The sequence below is a fragment of the Staurois parvus genome, unplaced genomic scaffold (genome assembly GCF_062004578.1).
Source record: "Staurois parvus isolate SC_StPar_1 unplaced genomic scaffold, SC_StPar_1.0 ptg000978l, whole genome shotgun sequence".
Taxonomy (NCBI): domain Eukaryota; kingdom Metazoa; phylum Chordata; class Amphibia; order Anura; family Ranidae; genus Staurois; species Staurois parvus.
Window position 1 is genome coordinate 1,148,015 of NW_028318774.1, and position 27,534 is coordinate 1,175,548.

At 42.8% G+C, this 27,534-nt stretch overlaps 1 protein-coding gene across 2 annotated transcripts; it reads right to left on the bottom strand.

Moving 5' to 3' along the window:
- Window positions 1-1,899: 1,899 nt before the first annotated feature.
- Window positions 1,900-27,203, bottom strand: CKB (creatine kinase B). 2 transcript variants are annotated; one of them, XM_089657239.1, is made up of 8 exons: window positions 27,064-27,203; window positions 21,445-21,649; window positions 15,714-15,868; window positions 13,750-13,882; window positions 10,219-10,390; window positions 7,353-7,476; window positions 4,063-4,252; window positions 1,900-2,290 (listed from the first exon to the last, which is right to left on the bottom strand). In XM_089657239.1, exons 2-8 carry the CDS (start codon window positions 21,635-21,637, stop codon window positions 2,112-2,114), a joined length of 1,146 nt encoding a protein of 381 aa, XP_089513365.1. In that variant the 5' UTR covers window positions 21,638-21,649; window positions 27,064-27,203; the 3' UTR covers window positions 1,900-2,111. The 2 variants fall into 2 exon arrangements, with proteins under 2 accessions (XP_089513365.1, XP_089513366.1); XM_089657240.1 differs by lacking the exons at window positions 21,445-21,649; window positions 27,064-27,203 and adding an exon at window positions 17,421-17,442.
- Window positions 27,204-27,534: the final 331 nt, after the last annotated feature.

Consider the following 27,534-nt stretch of genomic DNA (forward strand, 5'->3'; position numbering starts at 1 on the left):
ATCAGTGTGAAAGCAACCTTATAGGGGGCTCAGAACAGTAAAGGCTTGTTTATATTTGCAGTTTGGGGGGCTGTAAAACTCCATCTTTAAAATGTGTTTTTACCATCATCCCAACCACTGGTTTAGAATCAGGGGTCAGAAAGGCAACCCCACCTTAAACTCCAGGGAGCCAGTGCCTTCCTATCACATTCAGTTTTGCACTTGCACGGGAGTGGCGGAATATACAGGAACCAGTTCTCTCCATTTTCCCCTGCAACCACTGAAAGCTGGCTTCTCTTCCTCTTGCCAGCATTTAGCAGCTGCAAGAGTAAAATGTTCTTTATTCTATTCAAAATAAAAATGTTGAAATTCTGAACCATTTTGGCCTGCAACCGGTTACAAAATCATTTAAGGTTGAGCACCCCTGGATTAGACTATTGTTTTGGTGGCTGCCCAAATGCCATAGACACACACTTCTTACCCAAGCAGTGAAATGGTAAGGGAGAGAAGTGGTAGAACACATGGGGATACTGAATTTTGTCAGTAAGAAGAAGACTGTTGAAAACACCTCCAGACATATCGGCACAAGGATACTCCAGCATGCAACTCCCATTACTCTTTGTTTACATTTGGTGGGTTAGGAGGAGTAGCTTACTAATAGTGTCTACCCTTTAAGCAAGGCTAGGTGCATACAAGGTGTGGCAATTTAATTCCCAAACTGCCCGCGGCATAGCACTAAGGTGGTGAGTCACAGCCATTCACACTTTGTGTTCTGACATGTTCTAACTTGCACGGGTTGCAGACCAGTTGAGTCTTTGTATAGTAGTAGAAGAAATAACACGTGTGTGTTGCACGGTTGGTGGAAATGAGTTACAGGAATCTTGAGCAGAAGATGAACATCAAATATTGGTTGAAAATTGGCAAAAAAGTGAGAGTGAAACTTTAGCTCTGTTACAACAGTCCATGAAGAAATCAAGAGTTTTTGAATGGCATAGGTGGTTTCATGAGGGGCAGGAAAATTTCCATGATAGCGTAAAAAGTGGGTAGCCAAAAACGTCAGATGCAAAAGTGGACACCGTGCGAACCCTCGTACACTCAGATTGAAGAATTGAACATTAACAGGGGAACAGTGCGGCAGATTCTAATACAGCATTTGGGAATGAGGAAAATTTCTTCAAGGATGGTGCCTTAAAATAGATCAGAAAGAATGTAGTCCTCAGATTTTCTGGTCCTTTGAAGAATGCAGAGGCAATGTTTTTTTCTGTAACCGTCCATTGAAATACATCACCACAACTTGTATTCTTGCCAAATACTGGTGCATGTCATGTTTTTCAGGGGGAACTAGTTAGTATATGTGGTTCCTCAGCAAATCTCATGTATAGAAAAAATGTAAACGTCAACATAACTATTTAATGGTAAAGTAGCTGTATTGCACACTTGGCTGAACCTTAAAGTTGGTCTATATCTGCCATAAAAAAGGCACAACAGGAAAGAGGTGTGCGACATTATGAACAAAATCTCAGCTGTGTCAATTGAGCGGTTGTGTATGGAGGAAACATCCTAGATGATCAAAACGTACAGTTCTACTGGTGCACATGACATGCCCCACCCAACAGTTATCTGCTTTCACCAGAAAAAAAAAAACAAATTTCACAACCCCTGGCTCTCCAGTGGCCCAAAGCAATCAAGTCAATGAACAGCACTCATCAGCAAAACAGTCCATAGAAATATCTTTAATAGCTGGAGCATCCCTATTAATCCAGTTGTATAGGTCAATTAATTGCGTAGCTGTTCTTTGGACACTCTTAGTTGCTGGGCATCCAAATGAGACATCACAGGTTCACTTTTCCCCCTCAATCACTGATGACTCCAACTAGCAAACCCTACAAGTCAAACTTAGCAAATTCACAAATTCAAAAATTCGAGGCAAGACCAGTGTTTTATTTCTATTTTCATAACATTGCAGCCATCAAGAAAAAAAAAAATAATAATAAAAACTCTAAAAAAAAAAAAAAAAAGAAACCATGAACAGATGGAAGACATTTCTACATTTACTAAGCAGGAGTTGGGTCCCAAGGTCTCAGTGAGGCTATTGATCCAATAAATTAGAAAGCATGGCCATTAAAGTGCATTTATTTCTGTGCTGGGATAAGGTCGTCAATAGACTGGCCCTTCTCCAGACGCTTTTCCATTTCTATAAGAAGTTTCACACCATCAACCACCGTCTGAACTAGTTCCACCTCTGAGAAGCCAAGACGGTCAGCGTTTGATACATCAAAGACTCCCCCAACAGCTGCAGTGTCAACTCCACCTAGTGCAAGAAAAAAAAGGGAGTTAGTACTGAATCATATGCAGAAGTCACAATCATGATATGTGCCAAACTATTGCTCACTTGTAGGATCACAAGCCAAAAGATCTCACAATGCTCAGACAGCAAGCAATGCTGGTAGATTGGGTAAGCTTTGCCGACAATTCTATTGTCTATGGACACAATTGACAACTGGCTGATCACTGGTGTCTACAGGGTCCAGTAGTTAGCTGAGCAACAATAAACTGGAAAAATATTTTCAGATTTTGCTGTACATAAAACAAAGGTTATGCTACATTTTTAGGTTTTATATACACAATCCCAAATTCTATAAAAATATGGAGACCAACAACAACCCACTGAAGTGATATGGATGAGAGATGCTGGATCTTGGGCTATTTTGGTCAGTCTTTCAAGAAGCACAAAATCGCAAAGAACACATTTGGAAAAAATCTGAAAATGTTTTGGAGAAGCACCACTTGTTGTAGGATCCAGAAAAAAAAAAAAAAAAACCTGTTAAGATGACACAAGGGGGTTTATTTACTAAACCTGGTTGACTCAGAATCTTGGGCACCTGTGCATGGTAGCCAATCAGCTTCTAACCTCAGCATGTTCAGTTAAGCTTCAGCAATAAAACCTGGAAGCCGATTGGTTTTTATGCAGAAGTGGACAAGATTCTGAGTCAACCAGGTTTAGTAAATAAACCCCCCCGGTGTTCTAGCACAAAGCATGCAATGAACCCCCCCCAATCAGGATTTTTGGAAACTATAGGAAAAACAGAAGGCAGGACTTTGAAAAGGGATTCAGAGCTTTTTAGCTTCTACTCCACATTGGCTAAAAAGTTGCCCGACTGCTACAGCACCTATTCCAAGTACGATTAAAAGTTCACAATCCCTTTCAAAGTATCCTGCATTTCCATCTCTAAACAGCTGCCGAAGTCCTGATTAAGGGGAGATTTGTGACCCCCACCTCCGCAAAACTGCATTGTCTTAACATCTTGTCTCACTTTTGTGGATTCATAAATGTAGCTTTTGTACTCTAAGTACAGAATGAGCACTACACTAATTGTTAAAGTGAACAGATCAGTTTTGCTGTCCAACCCAGTCGTCTTGTAGGTTTAAGATAGACAGACTAAGAGCAATAACAGGGTCAGTGAACCACAACCCCCCCCCCCCCCCCAAAAAAGAAAAAAAAAGAAAAAAAGAGGTTATGATACGATATGAAATGCTACAGATTTTGTTCTGTTATATACAACCCACCATACCTACACAATACAAAAGATGCTTAAGGCACTAGTAAACTGTGGTATAAAAAGGGGAGTTCATACACTGGCTACCAGACATTCAGCCTTTTTAAATTTCCAGCCATCTTAGGCTTCCAGGAATCAGCCATGTTGCTGATGCTTAGTTTCAGCAGATCGTACTCCAGTGTATTCATTTTCACATAAACAGCATATAGATAACTTCTCTTGTGGGCATCATATTTGGTCACAAGCTCATCAGCTTAAGGTATCAGTTTTTGAATGAGATTGTTAAGTCTTCCATGCACATCTGTTTTTATGTACACAAAAGGTTGGCTCCAATATGGCCTCTAATCCTTGCTCTCCAGAAACTGCTCTCACCAACATATCCAATGATCTGCATTCAAGAATCCTCCATGAATGCACTTGTAACTACCATGGTGCCATTTGGTCATAAGGAAAAAAAACTCTACATCCATTTTTAGGAAAAGAAAATGGTTCCCCAATTTCTGTGCACAAATATCAGTCTTCTCACCTGTTCCTCTTTTTTGCAGTCTGAGCCTCTTCAGGATTTCTCCAAACTTTTCGTTCTTGCTCAGATTTGGCAACTTGATGTGGACACCACCACGGAGACCAGTTCCAAGGTTGGATGGGCAGGTGAGAACATAGCCAAGATGTTGATTCCACATAAATTTGTAGCCTTTATCCTTGAATAGAGATTCAATCTAGGAGAGAAGAAGGGCTGGTTGTTTAAGTTGGTAACAAGTTTTTTTTATAAATACAGAACACTCAAGAAATTGCAGAACCAGATAATGAGAACACAATGACTCCAATGCTGATTAGGTCTTCTTAAAATGTTAGTTGCCAGGTTGTCACATTAACCATCATGCTCCACAACCAAGCCATTAACATGGAACAAGTATGTAGGAAGAACTTTCTCCTGCATTACGGTTGATCAAAGCAGACTTAATGCCAGGGCACATAGAAAACAATTTTCATATATTGTATGTGCACACCATACATGTGTAGCGGTGTGTAAAAATGCAGCAGGTATGCATTTGTATGCTGTGGAATGCACTGCATGTCAATGCACCACAGGGTGTTGCAACACCCCACGATGCATAAAGTTTATTTAATGTCACATTTTTAAAAAAAATAATTTTTTTATTCTAAACAATGCATTGTTATTAACCACTTGACCTCCAGAGGATTTACCCCCCCTTAATGACCAGGCCTCTTTTTGCTACTCGGCGCTGCACTAATTCAACTGATAATTGCGCGGTCATGCAATGCTACACCCAAACGAAATTTACGTCCTTTTTTTCACACAAATAGAGCTTTCTTTCGGTGGTATTTGATCACCTGTGCACTTTTTATTTTTCACGCTATAAACAAAAAAAAAGGCCAAAAATTTTGAAGAACAATATTTTTTCCTTTCAGCTATAAAAAATATATAGTAAACTCAAAGTCGGTTATAAATTTAGGCCAAAATGTATTCTGCTACATGTTTTTGGTAAAAAAAAAAAAATCCCAATAAGTGTATATTGATTGCTTTGTGTGACAGTCATAGCGTCTACAAACTATGGTATAGATACTGCAATTTACACCATTTTTTTGCTATATAGCGCTGCGCTAGTTTAACGGACAATTGCGCGGTCATGCAATACGGTACATAAATTAAATTTACATCCTTTTTTTCCCACAAATTGAGCTTTCGGTAGTATTTGATCGCCTGTGCGGTTTTTATTTTTTGCGCTATAACAATAAAGGTTGACAATATTGAGGAAAAAAAAAACAATATTTTGGACTTTTTGCTATAAAACATGTCCAGTAAAAAAAATTTAAAAATCAAATTTAGTCAGAAAATTTCTGCCAAAATGCATTCTGCGGCATACGTGTAAATAATTGGTTTACGTGAAAGTTATAGCGTTTACAAATGGCGGGAAAGATACTGGGATTTTTAGGTTTTGTTTATACTAATAATGGTGGCGATCAGCAACTTATGGCGGCGATCAGTGACTTATGGCAGGACTGCGGTGGACATTCTGACATTGGGGGGTACTGACTTGAAAAGAAAAGAAAAAACACTGACACTGTACTAATGGCACTGGGGAGGAAGGGGTTAAGTTTATTATTCAGGGAAAGGGTTAACTGTGTGAGGGGAGTGTTTTACTAGGGGGCGGGGGGGGGTGTACTGCAGGGAACACCGCTGATCGGGAGAGAGAAACTCTTCTGTCCCGATCAGCGTGTCCTGGAGCTGTCAGGAAACTGACAGAAAGCACAGCTACTGCAGCTGTGCTCTGTCAGCGATTGCCGCCGATCGCCGGGACATAGCCGGCAACGACTGGCTGTGACCCGGCGACTGACGTCCGCGGCTGTGATCGGCGGGACAGGTAGGGTGGCGGCACGCCTCGCGCGCGCCCCCTACCTGTTTACAAAACGCACTTTTTAAAACGTGCTTTTGCCCAGCCGTGCCGCCATATTTATACAGGTTAAACACACTGCATGCCCTCCACAATGCAAAATGTGTCAAACAGTGTATAAGTGGCTAAGAAGTTAGCATTTCTGCCTAGCAGCACTAGGGTCGTTTGTTCGAATCCCAGCTACAGTCCTACCTGCACGGAATTTGCAAGTTCTCTCTGTGCCTGTGTGGGTTTCCTTCCACACTCCAAAGACATGCTGGTAGGCTAAAAGGCTTCTGTCTAAATTACCCCTAGTATGTACATGTATGAATGTGAATTAGAGACCTTAGATTATAAGCTGCTTGAGGGAAAGGACTGATGTGAATGCATTATATACACTCACCTGCCTCTATTAGGTACACCTGTTCAATTGCTTGGTAACACAAATTGCTAATCAGCTAACCACATGGCAGCAACTCAATGCATTTAGGCATCTAGATGTGGTGAAAATGACTTCCTGAAATTCAAACAGAGCATCAGAATGGGGAGGAAAGAGGATTTAAGTGACCTTGAACGTGGCATGGTTGTTAGTGCTAGACAAGCTGGTCTGAGTAATTTAAAAAACTGCTGATCTACTGGGATTTTCACACACACACACACACACACACACAAACCATCTCTAGGGTTTACAGAAAATGGTCCAAAAAAGAAAATATCCAGTCAGCGTCTGACATTAAGGCATTTTCATCCACACAACAGAGGAGAATGGGCAGACTGATTTGAGATGATAGAAAGGCAACAGTAACTCATGTCAATATGGACCAAAATCTCTGAGGAATGTTTCTAACACCTTGTTGAATCTATGCCACGAAGAATTTATGCCATGAAGAATTTAAGCAGTTCTGAAGGCAAAAGGGGGTTCAACCAAGTACTAGCAAGGTGTACCTAATAAAGTTGCAGGGGAGTGTATATGTAAACCGCTGCGTCAACTGACAGTGCTATAATTGGCCATAGTATATAAGAATTGTAGACCTTAGATTGTAAGCTTGAGGGCAAGGACTGATATGTGTGTGTGTATATATATATATATATAAATTGACAGCTATGCAAGTTACAAATAAAATAAATGTGTGAATGTGCCCCAAGTCAAGAGATTTAAGTAGATGCATTACTGCTTTTGACCACTAGAGGATAGACTTGATCAACTGGAACTTGCCACCAATACCAATGTGCTTTAACTAACCTTACATTAAATCAGTTTTCTATCCTCTCCCTTTGCTTTATACTCTAAGGGAGGCGGATTTGATAAATATTCAATTAAATTGAGAAATCCCACTTACTGCAGCATTTTGTTGACTTTCTACATTTTTCCTAACTTCTATGCATCGCTAATAGTTACATCATACTGCATCTGACCACCTACCCTAGTAAGGCCATCACAGAACCTTTTGAAGACTTCTTTCATGTTTCCACCCTTCTGCATGGAGATAACACGGAGATGATCCTCCTCATTGATCCAAACTAGGAAAGTCTTGTTGTCATTGTGCCTTATGAGAAGCAAACATTTCATGCATTAAAAGGCAAGAAATTTTAAATGTAAAAGCAGTCCTATTTGTCAGTTTACAGCATTTGGACTGAACACCAGAATCATCCCTGACCTTCGTTAATGCTCAATTTTATAACAACCGTTAATGGTTAAGAGATCAAAACTCTTAGAAAACAGTTTCCAGCATGCAGGAAGCCACAACTGGCCCAGTGAGGGCAACTGTGGTGCTGATGCGACCAGCGAGGAAAGAGTTTGAAACCCCTGGCATATAAATAGATTAGAAAAACATTTGAACAATGAAGGATCACCCCAAAGTGCAACGTTTCCCACCACCAAAGACCCCTACACATGTTTTCACCAAAATGTATTGCAAGGCACTGAAGTGTTGCACTTTGTGTGAGTCTTCAGGTCTGACATTTTTGTAAGAATTCTGGTGTACTAGTGAAGTTTGACAAACCCAGAATAATGTTGGAAGATGTCAGCGCTCCTAATCAGCACACATGTCTCTTGGGATGGGATTTTATTTAACCAGATAGGCAGTCGCACAGGTCAAGGTGCAGGTGTTATGCGCAGAAGTCCAGATTAAATCTTTATCTGAAGTTAAAGCGGCTTAAGGCAAGCAAACAAGACTAAGGCTTCAACAACTGTTGCACAGTACAGAGATTTTTCTCAAGATAGTCCAGAACAGACGTTTCCTGCTCTTACCACAGAGTACTGACTGACGACTGATACTACTCAGAATAACCAACATATCATGCAAAAGATCTATATCTAACCAAATGCAAAGGTTTTGAGCTTCAACAGTGCAGCTAAAGTTTGAACTATGATCTAGTCCGGGGGTTGAGAAATATTCCAGTATGAGCTTTGATTATTCATTTTACTGGTCACAAGGCAGGTGAAAAAGATTCAAGTCAGACAGGCATGGCAGAACCTGGTTTGTTTTAACCTCTTACCGCCCATATAATGCATACTGTGTGCAGCAGCAAAGATGGGCTTTAACACTCACATGCTGCACATATGCATCCAAAGTTACTGTGCAGAGAGCATCCTCCCAGCACAGTGACTGAGGTGTCAGACAGCTCCTAGTCTCTAGTAATGACTGGGAGAACGTGGGAATGGCACCCGATCATGTGACCACTAAGACAGCCAATGCTGCTACCCAGGCAGGAAAGGGTTAATGGCAGACCTCAAAGTAAAAAGCCTCATTTACACTTGTGGTGCTCCCTGAAGAGAAATCCATATGTGCATCGCTCTTCAGAGAGCACCTGATAGGTGGCAAGAAGGCATTGTAGCACCCCTTCACCGCCTGTTTAACCCACTAAATGCCCAACAACTGTGTGCATTGTCCACAGTTGCTGCCCGGCCCCATACATTTGAATGGGTCACGTTCGGCAGACTTGACAGAGGGTATGATGAGCGTTGAGCTTGACAGAGGGTATGATGCCTACCACAGGCACAACATATGTATACCCCATCTGCTGCTGAAGGGGAATTTGAGGGGCAGTTGGAAAAAAAAAACAAAAAAAACAAAAACACCACATCACACAGCTCAACAACTGCAAGGTTTTTCCACCAGAGTGCAAAATGAGCCCTTACCATGTGAAAAGCTGTCATTTTTATATTAAGCCTGCATACTAGTCCTGGCAGTGCAAAGCAGTCACATACCCCTTGCAGTTTTCCCCCCCCCCCCCCCAACCCTACAGAGAAGGCTGCGAGGGACCAGTTGCACATGTTGAGGGAACCTGCTGGAGCAAGGAAAATGGGAGGTAATACAGCCTGGTTTTCAAAGCCCTAAACTGAACGAGCAATTCACCCTTTAAGGTGGAACCACCCCACTCTTTAAGGGGCAATTTTTTTGTTGTGTCTGGAGTTGGCTTTGTATACTTACAGAAAGTACATTTTTTTTAATTAAAAAAAGGACAAGTTCACCTTTTGGAACATGTTACACCCATATTTATATTGCCCTAGTGATAGTGAGCAGGAGGGGGGGGGGGGGGGGGGGACACTGCAAGGGGCGTGTGGCTCCCCCCCCCCCCCTTCTCTCTGCGCCCGCTGTATCGATTTAATAATAACGCGGCCCTGCAGCCACATCAAACATTCAGTTTCCTGTGAATGACTTGGACTACAAGTACTGTGAGCCTTTATGGCTGACAGCTTGTAGTTCTGAATGGACCACAAGATCACAGATGAATGACTTCATAGATCATTCACAAGCCCTGCAGCTTGTAAATGAACAGCTTGTATGAAGGTACAGGCTGGGGCTTCTCTGCAGATGTCTGACAGCACCCCTGATCATGGGTGCAATGCTTTCCAGGCTCCTTGGGGATGCACCTTTTTCCAAAAAGGTGAATATATCCTTTAAATCCAAAAGAAGAATAAATCAATCCAAATTTCATCAGCCTGTCCTCATTTGTTGATTCCTATGGAGTGGGTTTGTCAACAGGTGGGGTCTGTAAGCACTGTCTAATCAGAGGAGATCCTGCTCAAGCCTAGGATGATGCTTAATTTGTCCCTAAAAGGTTATGATGTATGCTGAAATCCTAGGCAATCCTTCAATACTGGCTCTGGTCTCTGGGGTATGGGTAATCTATACAAAGTTTTGGCGGCCTCTCTAGATTCCTGATGGGCTATGACGGCAATGAGTTCCTGGTGACCTCTTGCATCCTCTTCATCAAGATGCTATTTCCCATTGAAGAAAGGGACACGTATGAATAGCTTCCACAGGAAACGTCAGAACACCTACCAGATTCCTCTGGCGTCAGGCCAGTCCCGGGCCATCCCTGAGGCCAGAAGCAGGGGAGATACCGGCTTGTCAAACAGGAAATGGTCATCAATGAGTTGCTGCTGCTCTTCTTCTGTCATGCTCTTGAGATCATAGTACGTTCCTTTCAGGTCTCCATCCAGGCTGGCCAGAGCTGGGAACAGAAATACCCATGGATTAGAAGTTGTCAGCCACAACCAAATATGCACAAGATTGCAGATCACAAGGACCTGACAGTTCTGTCTGCAGAAGGCTTAGGACACCAGCCTTGCTAGACATAGGTCAACTCTGTGCTGACATGTCGAACTACCAGACTTGGCAGTCCTTAGGCATCGGCCCATCCCAGTGCATCTTACAGAAAAGGACACAGGCATCCATTCAATCTCACAGTGTATTCACTTGCCACAAAAAAGACAGGCTACATGATGAAAGGCAGCATACACAGAGTTATTGCCTGTTATTTTAAGGAAACCCTGGCTTACCAGAAATGGGCGGAAAAAAAAAAAAAAAAAAAAAAAAATTCAGAACAGATGTCTGTTCCAATATTAATCATAGCATTTGGACAAGACTAAAAGTAGCCTTTGAAGCAACATTGCCATCAATGGTTGTGTTAAGCCAACTACAAACTACCGGAATCAATTTCTGCATTTCATTTGAACTAAAAGCATGAAAAAACCTGCATGCAAGATGCAAAATTATAAAACAAAAAACTTTTTTTTTCCTTTTTTACACGTTTTTATATTCAACTACATTTCAATTTTAACGTGACAAAACAAAATCTTTATTCTTGGAATATAATCCATACACATCCACTGCTTACGGATGCTGTAATATGTTCACAAAGCGTCACTGTGTTTTTCTACCTCCTTGTTTTAGATTTGGATGGTGATAGATTAGAACACCTATTAGGTTTTTATTGAGGTCTGTTAGGGAGATTCACCCCATTTGTCCTGTTTGCCTTTATCACTGGAAGAAAAAAATGGAAAAAAAAAAAAAAATTTTTGGATTGTCCTCAGAAAAGTAATAGAGGGACAATCTTCCAACTGAGACTTCTGCAGGGGTTACAAGCCTTCCTTACTTACTGCAAAATGGGAAAAAAAATTTTTATCCTATACTTATTAGTTTAAACATTCTCCTGAAACTCTCCCCCCCCCCCCCCACTTCTGTCTGATTGAAATGAGCAGTGCATGTTCTTTATGGTTATGTGCATTCTCCTGTATATCTCAGCAATGTCCTTGAAAGACCACTAAATCTGTGCAATCCATCTTTCTGGCATTCTTTTATGACTAAAATATCAATTCTGGTGGACTTCAATTAACACGACAGTGAAATCCTTCCTATAGTAGATGATCTACAGAGAATATGACTTTATTAAATAAATGGTAAACTTTTCTTTATCTTAACGACTTTATGCATTCATGTGACAGTACAAATATGGATCGCTGCACTCATGTTACTATAACTGGCCATATGTTAGAACACAAATCGTATTCCATATTAGAGCAAGGAAAGAATGTTTCTGTACCATAAGCCAAGACTGACTATGTAACATGACCATATACAGACAGGTATTCATCGGATCTTCTAGGGGAGGGGGTCACTTCCCTAAAAGGGTTTACAATAGATAGACTGGAGCACATTTAAACTCTGAATTAAAAAGGTTTGAAAACTATACTGAACATGTAAACACCATCTATACTTGGGGGGGGAGAGATAATACTGCAGATTTAAAAAAGGGTACGTAAATCCCTGCAAACAATTCTCCTTTGCACTTATCAATCCAATATACCAAAAGGCTTTGGTATATTTGACAAGCCAAAAGGAAGCAAAGATGCTCATTGATCTTGCCAGAAACCACTCCTAAAAGTTTCTACAGGACCCTAAGTTATGGACAAGGCCAGTGTGTTCCAGTGACCTTGCCCTTGTTTTTCAGGTTACAGAGTCCACTGTGTTATGGATGAGGACTCTGAGAAGGTGGTGAGCTTGTTCATGGTTCCAGTTCTTGTGTACCTGTTCTTGGTCTAAGGAGTACAAGACCCCACCAGTCTGTGAAATGGACGAAGACTGGGGGTTCCAGCAGCCTTGCCCCTATTCGAACGGTTACAGGAGTTCTCTCTATATTATGGATGACAACTGGGGGAAGGTGGTGAGCTGCACAATGTTCAAAGTATTCTTGTCCCTGTTGTCCTTAGTTTGAGGTTCCACCCATCTATGTAATAAACTAGGACTGGGAGGCTGCAGTAGCCTTAGTAGTACAGGAATCTGCTAATCTATATCTATGTTATGGGCAAGGATCAGGACAGGGAATGGGTCAGGATGGACAAGATTCCAATAGCTCCCCATCCATCCCTGTTTTCCTCCAAATTGATCCCACCAATCTGTGTAATGGACAAGGACTGGGGGTTCCAGTAGCCATATGCCTCTTATGAGGCCTACAGGATTCTGCTCATCTATGTTATCAATGAGGACTGGGGAGAAAGGGTCAGGATGGATGAAGTTCCAGTAGCCCCATCCCTGTTCTTGTTCTCTTTAACATAGATGGGTGTTCTATAGCCCTCAGAAGGACCAGGGGAATCCAGTACCCCTCTCCCTGTTCTTGATACGGTAAGGTGAATGAGCATTGTCATTAAAATAGGGAAAAAAAAGTGATAGTTGCAGAATCAGGTCATAATAAAGTCTGAAAAAAGTTAAATGCAGCCACTGCATCTAAGGACCAGAAAACTAGAATACATTACAATTTTGATTTCAGGTTTAATTTCACAAAGAACTTGTTGAATTTCAAAATGAGATCCAAAAAATTCAAAAAAGTTGTTTTCAGGTTTAGAGAAGCTTTATTAGGTGTAGCACTGCTGTAATCAGGTAGACCTCTGCATGACTTGCAGAAAGCAATTAACAATCCAATAATGCATTGCAAAAGCTTTTATCACCATTACATTCTAGTACAAATGTTGTAGTGTTAGCAAATTTTATAAAGAGGTGTGTTTGCATCTGCCAAAAGCTTGGATGTCAGTATCCAGGAACACTTCCATGTCCCAGCAAGTGGAGTTTAAGATCACCTACCAGGATTGCTATAAACTGGCAGTCCTTAGGCATCGGCCCATCCCTGGAATCTTTCATTATTGTAAAGGTCAGTTCCAGAGCATACTATGGCACTGCAGCATTATGCACAATAATTAGATGCCCTGGAATTAGGATCACTTCTGGACGTCTGGCAACAGCAACCTCTGGTGCCAGATGGTAAAAAAAAAAAAAAAAAAAAAAAAAAAAAAAAAAAAAGTACCCGTCCTGAAAGTTAAAGTCAAATTCTAGGCATGCAACTAAATAAATCTACTGGCAGGTCACCAGGTAATGAAACAGTTATAGGGGAACTCAATACACCCTTCACCACTTGCCATCCCAATAAGACCTGCAGCAACACCCCCTGCCTGCTTAGTTTACAGATTTTGCTCATGGAAACTTCTCACCGAGTCTCTTATTAAGACAGAGCATTATTTATTCACAAGAGCCAATTACCTTCATTGGAGAGTTTTTCGATGGCTCGTCTTTCCCCGCGGCTGCAGTGAGGTGGGAGGCAAAAACCACGGATACTCCTGCCAGTTCTAACACGAGAGCTAATGACGTAGTTTGGGTCCAGGTCGTCTCCACCCTAAATGTTAGCAAAGTTATAGATACAGAAAAGAAAACAGTGAGTGGCCAACTCCTTTCTGGCATATCTAGGTCTTTAGAAAGTGGTGTAGATTGGTCAGCATTTTTGAAGAACATATTATATTCAACGGGAACAAAGATTTCCTCCAATACTGCATCACCAGGTGAAAGTTTTCCTTCTCTAAAGCGGCCAGCACATTAAGAACTGGCAAGCTGCAATATATTACATTTTTGTTCTTGGGTTTAGTTACACTTTAAATGTAGACCTATAGATTTTCTACAAGAGAAGATATTTGGCTTGCTTGGCAATCCACTACAACATACAGCAAAAATATGACTTGGGCATTTGTCATGTTGTGTTACACCAGAGCAGGGTCATTCAGTGAGTAAATCCAAGTGACCAGTGTGCCACTAGAACATGCAATTAAAATACTTAAAAAGAGTTATCCAGCACCACACTTGACACTGTACATATAGATGCACACAACATAATTACAACTAAATTATTTAGATGTTAGTATGTGTGTACACACACATCAATTTTCTCCGGTTTGAGCATGGAGCAGAGAAATCAGATTTCGTACTAGCGCAGAATTCTGCTAATTACTGCTGGAAAACGTGCGCTCCTCATGCTGGTTATTTCCAGGCACCGACCAGTGGCAAATTCTTGGTACCAGCAGTTCCAGTGTTACAATATTATAGTCTCACAACATCCAAGTGAAAGACCCACAATAACTACCATATGTAGAATCACTAGAATGTAAACCACTTTAATTGCTACAATTGGGGATATTAAAACAAGCCTAGACTAGAGGCAAGACAAAATTCAGCAATGAGTCTTACGATTATTTCCCTAGCTGTACTTGTTCTCTTGTGATGCACTGCCTTCAGGAAAACCTAATGATACGCATCAAATTTCAGCCATTAGGACTCCAAGGTCCACTTGCATTAGGAGGAGATTCTATGTTTTCAGGAAGGTGTTAGCCATTACACTGCCAAAGATAGCAAGATAGCTGGGAACTTGAAACAACCAAATTCAGTTTCATTAGAGAGATTTCTGGAGCTCATACATAAAATTGCCAAAGGCACACAACCCCCAATAGGTGCATTTTCTGATTTAACATGTTAGAAATACAGGCAAAACTCTAATGTAATATTTTTTTTTTGGTGCTCCTGTGATTCACATATGCTGTATTGCATAGCCAAGAAGAGGATTTTTAATTTTCCAGTTCAGCTTTAGAGCTTTCTGGTCACAGTCTGGCTTCGACAGTGATGATACCAATTCATTGTCCAGCCTGAAGTGGAAAGGGGACACTAGAGGTTGCAGAGCTAAACCAGGTATTTATCTACCTCACTGCTCAGTGTGGCAGGGGTGTCTGAAACATAGGACTAGACCAAACAGCATTGTAAGCCTTGGTAGGTTAAACAGTACATTGGCAGTTTTTGGACTTTAATTGCAGTTCCAGAATAATGGCTACACACAAAATGCAAAAGAAAAAAAAAAAAATATAGACAATTGGATGCTGCTAGGAGGTACCCGTCTGGGACAGCAGATGTTGTACATTAAGGCAACTATGGGGTTGATTTACTAAAACTGGAGTGCAAAATCTGGTGCATGGTTGCCAATTATATTTTAACGTCAGCTTTTTCAATCAAGCTTTGACAAGAAAAAAAACTGGAAGCCGATTGGTTTCTATGCAGAGCTGCACCAGATTTTGCACTCTCCAGTTTTGGTAAATCAACCCCTATTAGTCTGGGAAAAAAAAACAAACAAAAACACACATTTTAACAAGCTATAGATTGCGTATAAGCAGCAAAATGAATAAACTCACCTTCAAGTTTTCAGAGTTCAGGTCAGTCTTGTGCTGGTCTGTTGGTTTGTAGCCACCATGTCGGTCTTCAATGATGGGGTCAAACAGATCCTTGTACACATCATAGCACTCTTCATCCCCAGCGACACATCCCACAGTCATAATATATGGGTGGCCTGAACAAGCACAGCATGTCTTAAGTCACAGAATGGCACACTTGTCAAACCAAAGAGTTGAGTAGAATAAATTATTTGAGCAACACAAAGATCTTCAAACACTCCCCCCGATGCACATCCATCCAATGCTCTCCTTTTTTTGGAGAGCTCCTTGTCCCAGTATGCCATTGAATATCATGGCAATGCCTCCTCTGCTGAAGGAGCACAAGAGTCTGAAGTTGGCTTAAACGTTAAATTGGTAACCACCACACTAAGTTAGAATCACAACCTTTAGCTTTGGTCACCAAGTATAACTGCAGGCTTCCATTTCCAACCTTTGGAAAAAAAACGAATTGCTGGCTGCTGTAGTCATCCAATAATTTGAATACTTCATGCAGAACTGCAGCCAATAAGGTGAGAATTCGATAGATGCATATTATTTCTGGGTCACTAATTATTGTAGGCATGGGTTTAGCATGGAAGGCACTGGTTCAGCATGAAAACCAGTTAAAGTCATTAAGTGACAGCCCACACAAATTGATTCAACACCATTTCCTTTTAAGCACCTTGTCAACTTCTAAAGTCAAATTCCAGCTTTCTGTAATAGAAAAGTTATTACAATCACCTGTCTGGTGCCGTGTCTCCTATTGACCCTCTGTTTCAGAGATGCAACCTTTATGATTCTTCAGCATTCAAACACTTCTGGGAACATCTAATTGTGTCCTGCACCACACATGGTTCCATCCTCCAACCCAGGACTCCATGGGCGGTATCAGAGGATGTTGGGGATAGCCATCCAACACTCCTGAAGTGTTGAATTCTGAAGAGTCTTGCAGAGGCTGCAGGGCTGGAATGAAGGGAAGGTAGGAGACAGATTGCTGGAGAGGAGATAATACCTCTCCTATTATGAAGAGCCAGCTTTGGGAATTCTTTAGAAACCTGGGAAGGTCATATTAAAAGGGAAAACTACAATGTAAAAAAACTGGCATTGGGTGTGGAAAAATGCTTTAATTGCCCATATCAAAACAGACTTTCGCACCCTGGGTTCAAGGTGAATAGCTGTTCTAGATAAAAAAAAAAAATAAAAAATAATGGACATATTGGGCCTGAGAGAAAATAATTCAAAAACCTTCTAAGCAACCAACCAACAGGCCAAGTCATTTTTCTATAGCAGGCTGAGAAGTTATGGGAAGACTGGTTGATGTGGGCAATAGGAACAATTTCTGTACCATATTTCCATGCAAGTAGAGATAAAGGTTAGAGGATATTCATGGTAAAAGTACATTTGGCAATTTTTTGGCACATTTCAAAGCTCTCCATCAGCATCTAGCAACAGCAATATGCCACCCATGATACACATTGCTCCCTCTTTCATGCAACTAGTAGACCTAGCAGTGTAAAATGATGGAACCTATGATAATGTTATCAGAAAGTAATCTTTGGTTGATTTCCACCCAACTGCAGTCATTTGGGCAATGTCCAAAACCACAGGAATCAGATACACTATATTGCCAAAGTATTGTGATGCCTACCCTTACACACACATGAACTTTAATGGCATCCCAGTCTTTACCGTTCATCCAGAAGCGCAATTGAGAGGCCAGACAAGAAGGCTTGGCAGTCTCCGCTCTAATTCATCCCGAAGGTGTTCTATCGGGTTGAGGCAGGTCAGTAAAGTTCCTCCACCCCGAACTCGCTCATTCATGTCTTTATAGACCTTGCTTTGTGCACAGTCATGTTGGAACAGGAAGTGGCCATCCCCAAACTCTTCCCACAAAGTTTGGAGCATGAAATTGTCCAAAATGTCTTGGTATGCTGACACCTTAAGAGTTCCCTTCACTGGAATGAAGGAGCCAAGCCCAACCCCTGAAAAACAACCCCACAACATAATCCCCCTCTAAAAACTTTACACAATGCAGTCAGGCAAGTACTGTTCTCCTGGCAACTGCCAAACCCAGACACATCCATCGGATTGCCAGACAGTCCAGTGGCGGCATGCTTTACACCACTGCATCCGATACTTAGCATTGCACTTGGTGATGTAAGGCTTGAATGCAGCTGCTTGGCCATGGAAACCCATTCTATGAAGCGCTCTACGCACAGTTGAGCTAATCTGAAGGCCACACAGTTTGGAGGTCTTTAGCTATTGACTCTGCAGACAGTTGGTGACTCCTGCGCACTGTGCACTTCAGCATACGCTGACCCCGCTCTGTCATTTTACGTGGCCTAGCACTTCATGGCCGAGTTGCTGTTGCTTCCACTTTGTTATAATATCACTAACAGTTGATCGTGGAATATTTAGTAGCAAGGAAATTTCATGGATGGACTTATTGCACAGGTGGCAACCTATCACGGGACCACGCTTGAATTCACTGAGCTCCTGAGAGCAACCCATTCTTTCACAAATGTTTGTAGAAGCAGTCTGCATGCCTAGGTGCTTGATTTTATACACCTTTGGCCATGGAGATGGATTGAACACCTGAATCCAATTATTTGGAAGGGTGTCCCAATACTTTTGGCAATATAGTGTAGCTTTGGACCATTTCCATGTAAATTGCATTTTCACTGGGAAGCTGCACTCAAATCTGTAAAATTGAGCTCTTTAAAATGTATCCAATCTGCTGTGCCAACCATATATAGTTCTAACATTACTCCCCTGTTAAATTACATCGCATGGGCGATGTCCCAAATTACACCACTACTGCACATTTTGCAGTTGGCACAATTAATATTTTTCAAACGAACATACAATTGGACCCCAAACATTGTGTATTGGACATATTAGATGATGTGGCCCAACAAACATTTAAAAGAAGTGCTCTCCAAAGGAGCTATTCCAAACTCGTAAGGTGATCCTTAAACACAGGGGTGGATATGTAATATAGATGTAATTTTAGATTCTGATTTACCACTGAGTGCCCAGGAATATATTTGATAAGTTCTGGTTGGCTACCCCTTGTCTTGCTCCATCTGACTTGGTATTACATAGAAGGTTGTAAACCTCCATCTTGTTCCTTTCTGCTCATATATCTGCTTTAAGAATAGCCTGGAAGGCACTATTTTGTAGGCTGATACATATTTAAAAGTCATCTATCTTACGGTCACCCTGGAATGTACAACTAGTTTTAATGTACATGTTGAGACTATTCTAGTTGTGCTACTGATTATGGTCTTATATGCTGTTACCCTTTATACAAAATTCATTGTATTTGATGGACACCATTTCCACTGTTTACGGATTTGTTAAATAAAGTGGATTTTTTAAAAATAGCATTTTCAACCAACGTACAGCAAAGCTTTAAAATTGCCACAAAATTGCCAGTGCGCAGCGAGCGTATTTGAAATAATACAAGTCACACATCTGAGTTCAAGTAATATACTGCAGTCCTAAATCAATCTAATAAAGTAAACAGTTAATGTTAGAACAATATTCAGTTACATATATTGGCAAACTTCACAGCAAATAACTCCACAGCCTGCACAGGGTGGCAGAAATCATCTTGTGATATGAACCAATGGTCAAAATAAAAGTTATGCTAAAAACTAGACATCTAGAAGAACCAAAGTAGAGCAGTAATACCCCATATCAGCCAATCAGAACGGTATACCACTGAAAGTTGATTGGATGCAATGGGTTAGTGCACACCTTTTTTTAATGGATTATAAAGTGGACAATGGCTATATGATTATCATTATACAGGATTTATATAGCGCCAACAGTTTACGCAGCACTATACAACATGAGATACAACTGAAATCGGTAAGGATTTGAGCTCTGACCAGCTTTCCTCTGATTTACCAATAGCTGCCCAGATATCTCCAGCCTCGGTACTTAGCAAGTCACTGACCTGCAACAAGTCAGAACTCTTTGGCTAAATAGGTTTTCAATATGAGTGACTTGGAAAATACTGAAGCATTTCGGCCAGCATAATAGGCAACTAGCCTAAATGGAGAGTTCAGCAAGGTACAGGGGTCTATTCAAACAAAATTTGTGCTTAGAGAGTGGGTAAAGGTTAGAACTACTTTATTTCAGCGTGAGGATGATTTTCTTTCAATTTCTATCCCTGATAATGTCAAACAGGAGTAAGGAAAAATCTGCAACAGATAGTAAAAAGCACATGTGGCTCTAGTCTTCCTGTAGGACAGTGCTACTTCTTGCCATCCATGCCCCTCTGCTAGAAGAGCCCCTTACTTCTTGACCAGATGAAAATGTCACTAAGAGGAAGTGAGGGGAATCTCTATGGTGGAGCCCTGGATAGTGGTACAAACCTGAGGGGTTCCAACTCTTCTGTACCCCAGCCAAAAATTTTGGCTCGGGGGTCATCTATGGAGAAGTCTTGCACCATCATGAGATTGAAGTGGTCATAATGCATGACTCCTTCCTCTGGTCTTCAGGAAGCTACCCTTTACTGGGCACTACAGTTAGTCACACACGTTTAAACAATGGCATTCATTTTCGTTCAGGTCACAATGATAGCTTCCTCCACTCTATGCAAGCAACAGGTACAGTTAATATTTCCAATCCAGGCATGCTGTCTTTTTACCAGGATTGTCTACCCCAGTTTGTATCACGTCATCCAACGTGAAGCCACTGGAGGTCAGTCTGTTTCTCAGTCTCTTGTACATATCAAGAGTTAAGACTTTTGCCATGTGGTTGTTGTGCTTGCGTAGGTCTGGGAACTCCTCCTCTGTAGAAAGCCTCTTAATGAATGGTTGGGCCATGTTAGCTTAACTAAAAGGAAAAAAAAACAGAACACTGTACAGGTTAGAATCGGCTCCCCTTATCAATAAAAGTGCTCTTTGATGCCTCTTTTACCAAATTATATTGCAGAAGATGATCATAATATTATCATATTTAAAAGGTAATTACTTTTCTGACAGCTTAAAAAAGGCAAAGAAGGGAAAAGATCAGTTCTGTAAACATAATTATAACCCACTTTGAACGGTATAGCCTCAACTTCTCCATAGTGCCCAATGACAAAGCCAGGCTTGGCTTGTTTCCATTCCTTCCCAAAAGGTTGTAGAAAATACTGCCATCTACCATTACCCTGGTTACAACAGTTATTTCAAGAACTAGTCCAATCTAGAACTGCCCAAACCTATCTACAGCAAATTGATTTGGAGTGTCTCTATCAAAGATCAGTTGTGTTCGGACCTTTACTAAATCCCCTGTTAGATCCAAACTTTATTATCTAAAAAATTGGAAGATATTGTCAAACAAAGACCATATGCATGAGTATATGATGCATTCATACAATTTCTTCCATCAACCCCTGTAGAATATTTTCTCCATATTTCAGACTTCTGGTCCTGTCTGATTTGGATGGTCAATCCTGTTGCAGGTCCCCAATAGCAGAGACAATTTAAGTAGGCAGGAAGACCAATCTGGTCATCTTAACCATGAGTCAAATGATTTATAAATATTGATCATTTTCCCTTCTCAAGCCCTAAAATACCAAAGCTAACAAACAGGTAGTCTTAATATTTCTTAGGACTTCCACACGAGTCCTTTTAGTCAATTTGACAGCTGAGCACTTCCAGTAATAAGGGAGAACAGATGGCAAAGTGGATGAGGAGAGACAATCTGCGTATTTTACCTGGGTTGTCAACCCCAGTCTGAATGACATCATCCACAGTAAATCCACTTGGTGTCTCCTTGTCTCTCAGCTTTGCATACAGTTCTCTGGTCAGCACCTTGGCCATATGGTTGTTGTGGCTACTCAGGTCTGGAAACTCATCATCCACGCTGTACTTCATCTTCAGTTTGTTGTGGGAGTTGCCGAAAGGCATGATTGCACTTTACTGCAGGAATTTGAGAACAAAATGGTAACAGATATAGAACATGACCTCAAAGGTGACCTTGGAGCAAGCTCATGATGGAACAGGAAATCTAGGCCACAACATGGCTACTGGCAAACTAAATCTCCCATGATCCTCAGGAAAAGCTTAAGGTTACAAGATCGGTCATAAAGTACCCGATTTTTTTTCCTGCAACGTGACAGACGTATGCCTCCTTAGAGATTAAAGTATAAAGCAGGGGACACAGGCACCCGATTATTACAGAGCTCATTACGAATTTCAGAGCTCAATTAGTGGATGGGCAAAGCTGGCATGAGATCTGCCCAGGACCTGCTTACATCTCGTGTTCCTCCAAGGTCACAAAATGATAGTTATACACAGAAATATTTGTACATTCCATTGAAAGCTAAAGAAAGGCAAACAACCCCCTCTTAGAAGTGCTACTCAACCTATACAGCAAAAAACGTTGGAAGGCCACCTACTCAAAGGGTGCTGTCACATGCATTAGGCATGTGCATACCATCTACCGAGGTTCACCAGCTTACAAATTGATGGAGGATAACAGAGAATGGCACAGGGTGGAGCAATCAACCATTTGAAATGCTGCATGCATCGTCTTTTGTCACCCGATCATCTCTACCTCATGCCTGGGGCCACATTCACACATGAACTGAGCATCTTTAGGTTTTTTCTTTTTGGTACAGGCATTTTTTGCATTTGTTTCAGACTTGAGTGATTGATTTGTCTTGTTTTTTTTTTTTAATTCATGTTGAGCCAATGGAAAGCACGTTACTAGGTGTTTGTTGCACACTATCATTTGTAGACAATGGAAAGTAAGTTACTAAGCTCACCATGCATTTTTTGCACTTTCAGTTGCACCCACTGATCTACATCAGGGCCAAAATGCACACTGTACCCCAAAAAGAATCTCACACTTTTTTCGGGTGAGGAACTTCAAGTGACACTGTGCTCAGGTATGAACAGGTACTATTGGGTAGAATAGAAATCCTAGTGTTGAGCATTGAAGCGTTTCTCATGAAGTTTCAAAATGCTTAGGTGTGAATAGGGCCTAAGCGATGAGGGGACACCATCACCATATATTTCCAAATCCGTTCATGAACTCAAGGCAGGGTTTCTCAACTAGGGTTCCTCCAGAGGTTGCTAGGGGTTCCTTGTGCAATTTCTGCCTCTCAGATAAGTTCCCATGGACACCAATGATCTTTTTAGTGATCTGAAAGGGGGTACTCCTTCCCAATGCCCACAAGCGTAAGGAGCATTCTTCCTACTGACTATCACACTAACGTATCATGATGATCGGTCATTTTTAACAGGGGTTCCCAGTGGCTGAAAATTTATTTCAGGGGTTCCTCTGTGTTGAAAAAGGCTAGCTAAATGTATGCTCTTCTTGTGACAGCTGCAGGTGTTCATGAATTAAGGTGTCATATCCAAATGTAACAAGCATTGCTGCTGGCCTTTCACAAATGCAGGTAAACTGATCATCTCTGCACACATGTACCATACTATCTTACCTTTTTCATAGACCATGACATTGTACAGGGGTGGGCAACTGTGGCTCTCCAGCTGTTGTAGAACTACAAGTCCCATGAGGCATTGCAAAACGGACAGTTACAAGCATGTCTCCCAAAGGCAGAGGCATGATGGGACTTGTAGTTCACCAACAGCTGGAGGGCCACAGTTGCCCACCCCTGATATAGCACAAAGTGTCTCATGACAACCTATCACTTCCTTCCTATCTGATTGCTACAAGTTACAGCACTTTGGCATCTTCTGAACAAGTCAGCATTGTACCCGCTGCCCACCAATACTAGAGCTACCATCTTGAAGGTCAATAAAAATAATATTGCCATTGCTGGTCCATAAGGAACAAATAAATACGGCTTGCAAAGGCATGCTGTGACCAGTAGTTCCATCACAACCCAGTAGGCTACAGTATCTTGGAAAGGATTGGTAAAGAATTTACAGGTCCAAAGACGATCTGAACAATTACTTCCGTTTGGCTTTTCAAAAGCCAAATTAGTTGGATGGGCTCATGTAATAAAACTTTGGTGTGCCGTACTTGGAGCAACCAGATTACCCTCCCTGAGCAGATTGTGCCGAAATGACAACAGTTTAAAGGATGTGAGCAGTTAAGCTGGCTTTACACTATACAATCTGATTGTACAATCTCTTACCAAACCTATGTAATAAGGACTATTCTAAACAAGTCAATGCATTTGTAATGTATTCGGGTAGGCCTGTGCAGGGGCAGACTGACCATTTGGAAACTGGGGCACTGCCCGAGGGCCCGGGGTCAGTAGGGGGCCCCATGAGATGCCCCTGGTACCTTTCATAGGCTTTTTTGGGTGTGGTTTGAGTGTGGGTGAGGACACAGGGGCCCCATGATCCCCTATTGCCCGGGGGCCCCATGAGTTGTCAGTCCGCCCCTGGGCCCTTGCACCATGTAATTGAGGGTAGAGCGGAAGGAGATTACAGTCGTATGGCCACGTTATGGCCCCATATAACTTTGTAATTTAGAATTGTGGGCAGAATCAACACGAGTGTGCGAAGTTTGTCACCCAAAAAAGGGAGCATGAGGTTCTTTTTGCCCAAATTGTGCAGCAAAAATTGCTCTGCATTTAAATTTTAATGGCAACTAAACCACATGGTGTATTTTGCCATGCTTGGCAATTCTTCCTGTGATCCCAAATTTGCAGGATGCCAATGGGGCCATACCACTATGCAACCTGATTGTACAATCTCCTTTTCATTTACCAAAACTATGTACTATGGGATCAAACCCAATTCATTCAGTTTGTATCAAATCAGACAGGCCCTTGTACTACATGTTGATGGCAGATCTAAGGCCGCATCCACACCTAGGCGTTCTAGGAACATGGGCAGATCTTGTCTGCATTTTCAGAAATGTTGTACAAAAAAAAAAAAAAACGAGCAATGCACTTGCAGCGGCATCATTCCTAATAATGGCTCCAGCACTGGTAGACGTCCTGCATTTCGTTGTATGGCAAAAAGCAGAATGAATGAGGAAAAGAACAAAGTACTCGAGGTACTCTGGTACATTCCTTGCACGTTCCCTATGCTATCGCGCGACAAACATGCTTTAAAAAAGTGATGAGTCACGCAGATGTGAATGGGATATAAGATTGTACAATCACACTGTATAGTAGATGGTCTGCCTTCCGCTCACCACACACACATACACAATACCAATTGTACAATCTCTGTTCGATCTACCCAGAAGCTTACTGGCAGTGATTGGCTAGTTTTGGTAAATCTAAAGTTGATTGTAACCACATGTATGGTGAGCCTTAGGCTGGCCATACACTATACAATTTTATTTAGATTTACCAAAAACCATATAATATGTCAAACCTAAACAACACTTTCAATTGTATTCAATCAGGCAGGCCCTCGCACTGCACAGTTGAAGGAAAAACTAAAGAAAATTGGGCAGAAAATTGTATAGTGTATGGCCAGCCTTAGTCTTCTACAGAAGAAATAGTAACCATACAATCTGATCTCCTTTACATCAAAACAAATGTAAAGGCCTACAAAAAAAAAAAAAAAAAAACTCAAGTCAATACACTACAATAAGGATGGATTGATCAGAGATTGTACAGATTGTAACGTGTATGGCAATATTAAAATGTTAATGAAATATGAACCAAAGGATGGTAACGGCTACTATGGGGTACTGAGCAGTTTTGACAGATCGGTAAACGGGATCACTTTAGGGCAGTTACCTGACTAGTCCATCCTTCCCCAAACTGCACCCGCATTGTCAGTGTGTGTTCCTGCAGATTGTAAAGGAAATCTGCTCCATAGAGGCATGAAAGCCATTACAACACACCTCTGAAAATGCTCATTGCCTGGCTGTCATGCTTCTCCTTGGAGCAGCTCTGCAGATCAGGGGCTCCGATGTTCACCGTCTACATGCTCCCAAGCTCACTGGCGCACAACAGCCAAGCAACGGGCATTTTCAGAAGGTGATCAGCAATGACCTTTGCATTTCAGGATAAGCCGATTCTACCGTAGTAAAGCCAAGCCATGATCTGTCGCTGGCACTAGCTGGAATAGCCCCCCAGTACTAGGAGCAGCAGTACGCCCGCTGGGAGAAATGATGCTGCAGCAGTAATAAGTCAGCCCTTCCCCAGCTGGCCCCATCCCAGGGGCTGCAGCAATGCCATGAGAAGAGGAACAGCAGGGGGCAGCACTGAGCCGGCCAAACTTCAACACACTCCGTTAACCTCTTCCCTGCTGGAGGTAATCCATCAGACAGAGCAGAGGCACGCCATGCACAGCCATCCCTGTCCCTCCTGCCCCCAGCAGAGGCATGCCATGCACAGCCATCCCTGTCCCTCCTGCCCCCCAGCACAGCCATCCCTGTCCCTCCTGCCCCCCAGCACAGCCATCCCTGTCCCTCCTGCCCCCCAGTACAGCCATCCCTGTCCCTCCTGCCCCCCAGCACAGCCATCCCGGTCCCTCCTGCCCCCAGCAGAGGCATGCCATGCACAGTCATCCCTGTCCCTCCTGCCCCCCAGCACAGCCATCCCGGTCCCTCCTGCCCCCCAGCACAGCCATCCCTGTCCCTCCTGCCCCCCAGCACAGCCATCCCTGTCCCTCCTGCCCCCCAGCACAGCCATCCCTGTCCCTCCTGCCCCCAGCACAGCCATCCCTGTCCCTCCTGCCCCCCAGCACAGCCATCCCTGTCCCTCCTGCCCCCCAGCACAGCCATCCCTGTCCCTTCTGCCCCCCAGCACAGCCATCCCTGTCCCTCCTGCCCCCCAGCACAGCCATCCCTGTCCCTCCTGCCCCCCAGCACAGCCATCCCTGTCCCTCCTGCCCCCCAGCACAGCCATCCCTGTCCCTCCTGCCCCCCAGCACAGCCATCCCTGTCCCTCCTGCCCCCCAGCACAGGCATCCCTGTCCCTCCTGCCCCCCAGCACAGGCATCCCTGTCCCTCCTGCCCCCCAGCACAGGCATCCCTGTCCCTCCTGCCCCCCAGCACAGGCATCCCTGTCCCTCCTGCCCCCCAGCACAGGCATCCCTGTCCCTCCTGCCCCCAGCACAGGCATCCCTGTCCCTCCTGCCCCCAGCACAGCCACCCCTGTCCCTCCTGCCCCCAGCTGAGGCTGCTAGTCCCAGACACATCCCCATCACCCCACATTACTGTGCACTGCCAGTCTGCTGCAACGCCCCGGCCAGGACAGGGACACCTCCCAAGGACATGAGCTGTCCTTCCATCCATAGCACCCCCACACTGAGCGATCACACCCCAAATCGCCGCACAATTCCCTGCACACCGACTACCTCTCCACCACTGATTCCTCCTCCATGCAGACTAATAATAATAATGCATGGAGGATGCACCCTGCTCCCCGTGTGCTGCTGCTACTCACCAGATGTGTATTTTACTGGAGGGAATAGAACAGCCCCTTTAGCAGCTTTCCAAAGCCAACAACTCCCCAGACCTGGAGGGATGTGAGTGAGAAGGAGCTGCCAGCGCCTTTATATAGCGAGCTCTGCCCCCGCTGCCATTGGCCGATATTTATATTCCATTCATTGGATTGGACGGCCGGCGGAGAGGGGGGCGGCGCCTGTAGAGCAATGCTCGGTCTATGCTGCATTGTGCAGGACGTGGAGGGGGAGAGCCGCTGATTGGGGGACCCCGCAGAGTCAATGCGCACCTGTCACACCTACACGGGGATCCGCAGGGTCACATTTTAAAGGGGCCCTGTCACTGGCTTCAGAAAAAAAAAAATCTAGTATCTTAAAGCAGAACTCCAGCCGAAAATCACACGGGGAGGTTTGTTCAAGTAAATGAGTTTGGGTTAGTTATTGTCGCAGGGTAGGACTGACAACTCATGGGC

What these genes read in the sequence shown, in the direction of transcription:
- CKB (XM_089657239.1), bottom strand. Translation starts at nt 21,637, where the DNA reads ATGCCTTTCGGCAACTCCCACAACAAACTGAAGATGAAGTACAGCGTG. An exon ending in GACTGGGGTTGACAACCCAG is followed by an intron (nt 15,869 to 21,444) that starts GTAAAATACGCA and finishes GTGCTTGTTCAG; the next exon opens with GCCACCCATATATTATGACT. An exon ending in ACTGCAAAAAAGAGGAACAG is followed by an intron (nt 2,291 to 4,062) that starts GTGAGAAGACTG and finishes TTCTTGCACTAG; the next exon opens with GTGGAGTTGACACTGCAGCT.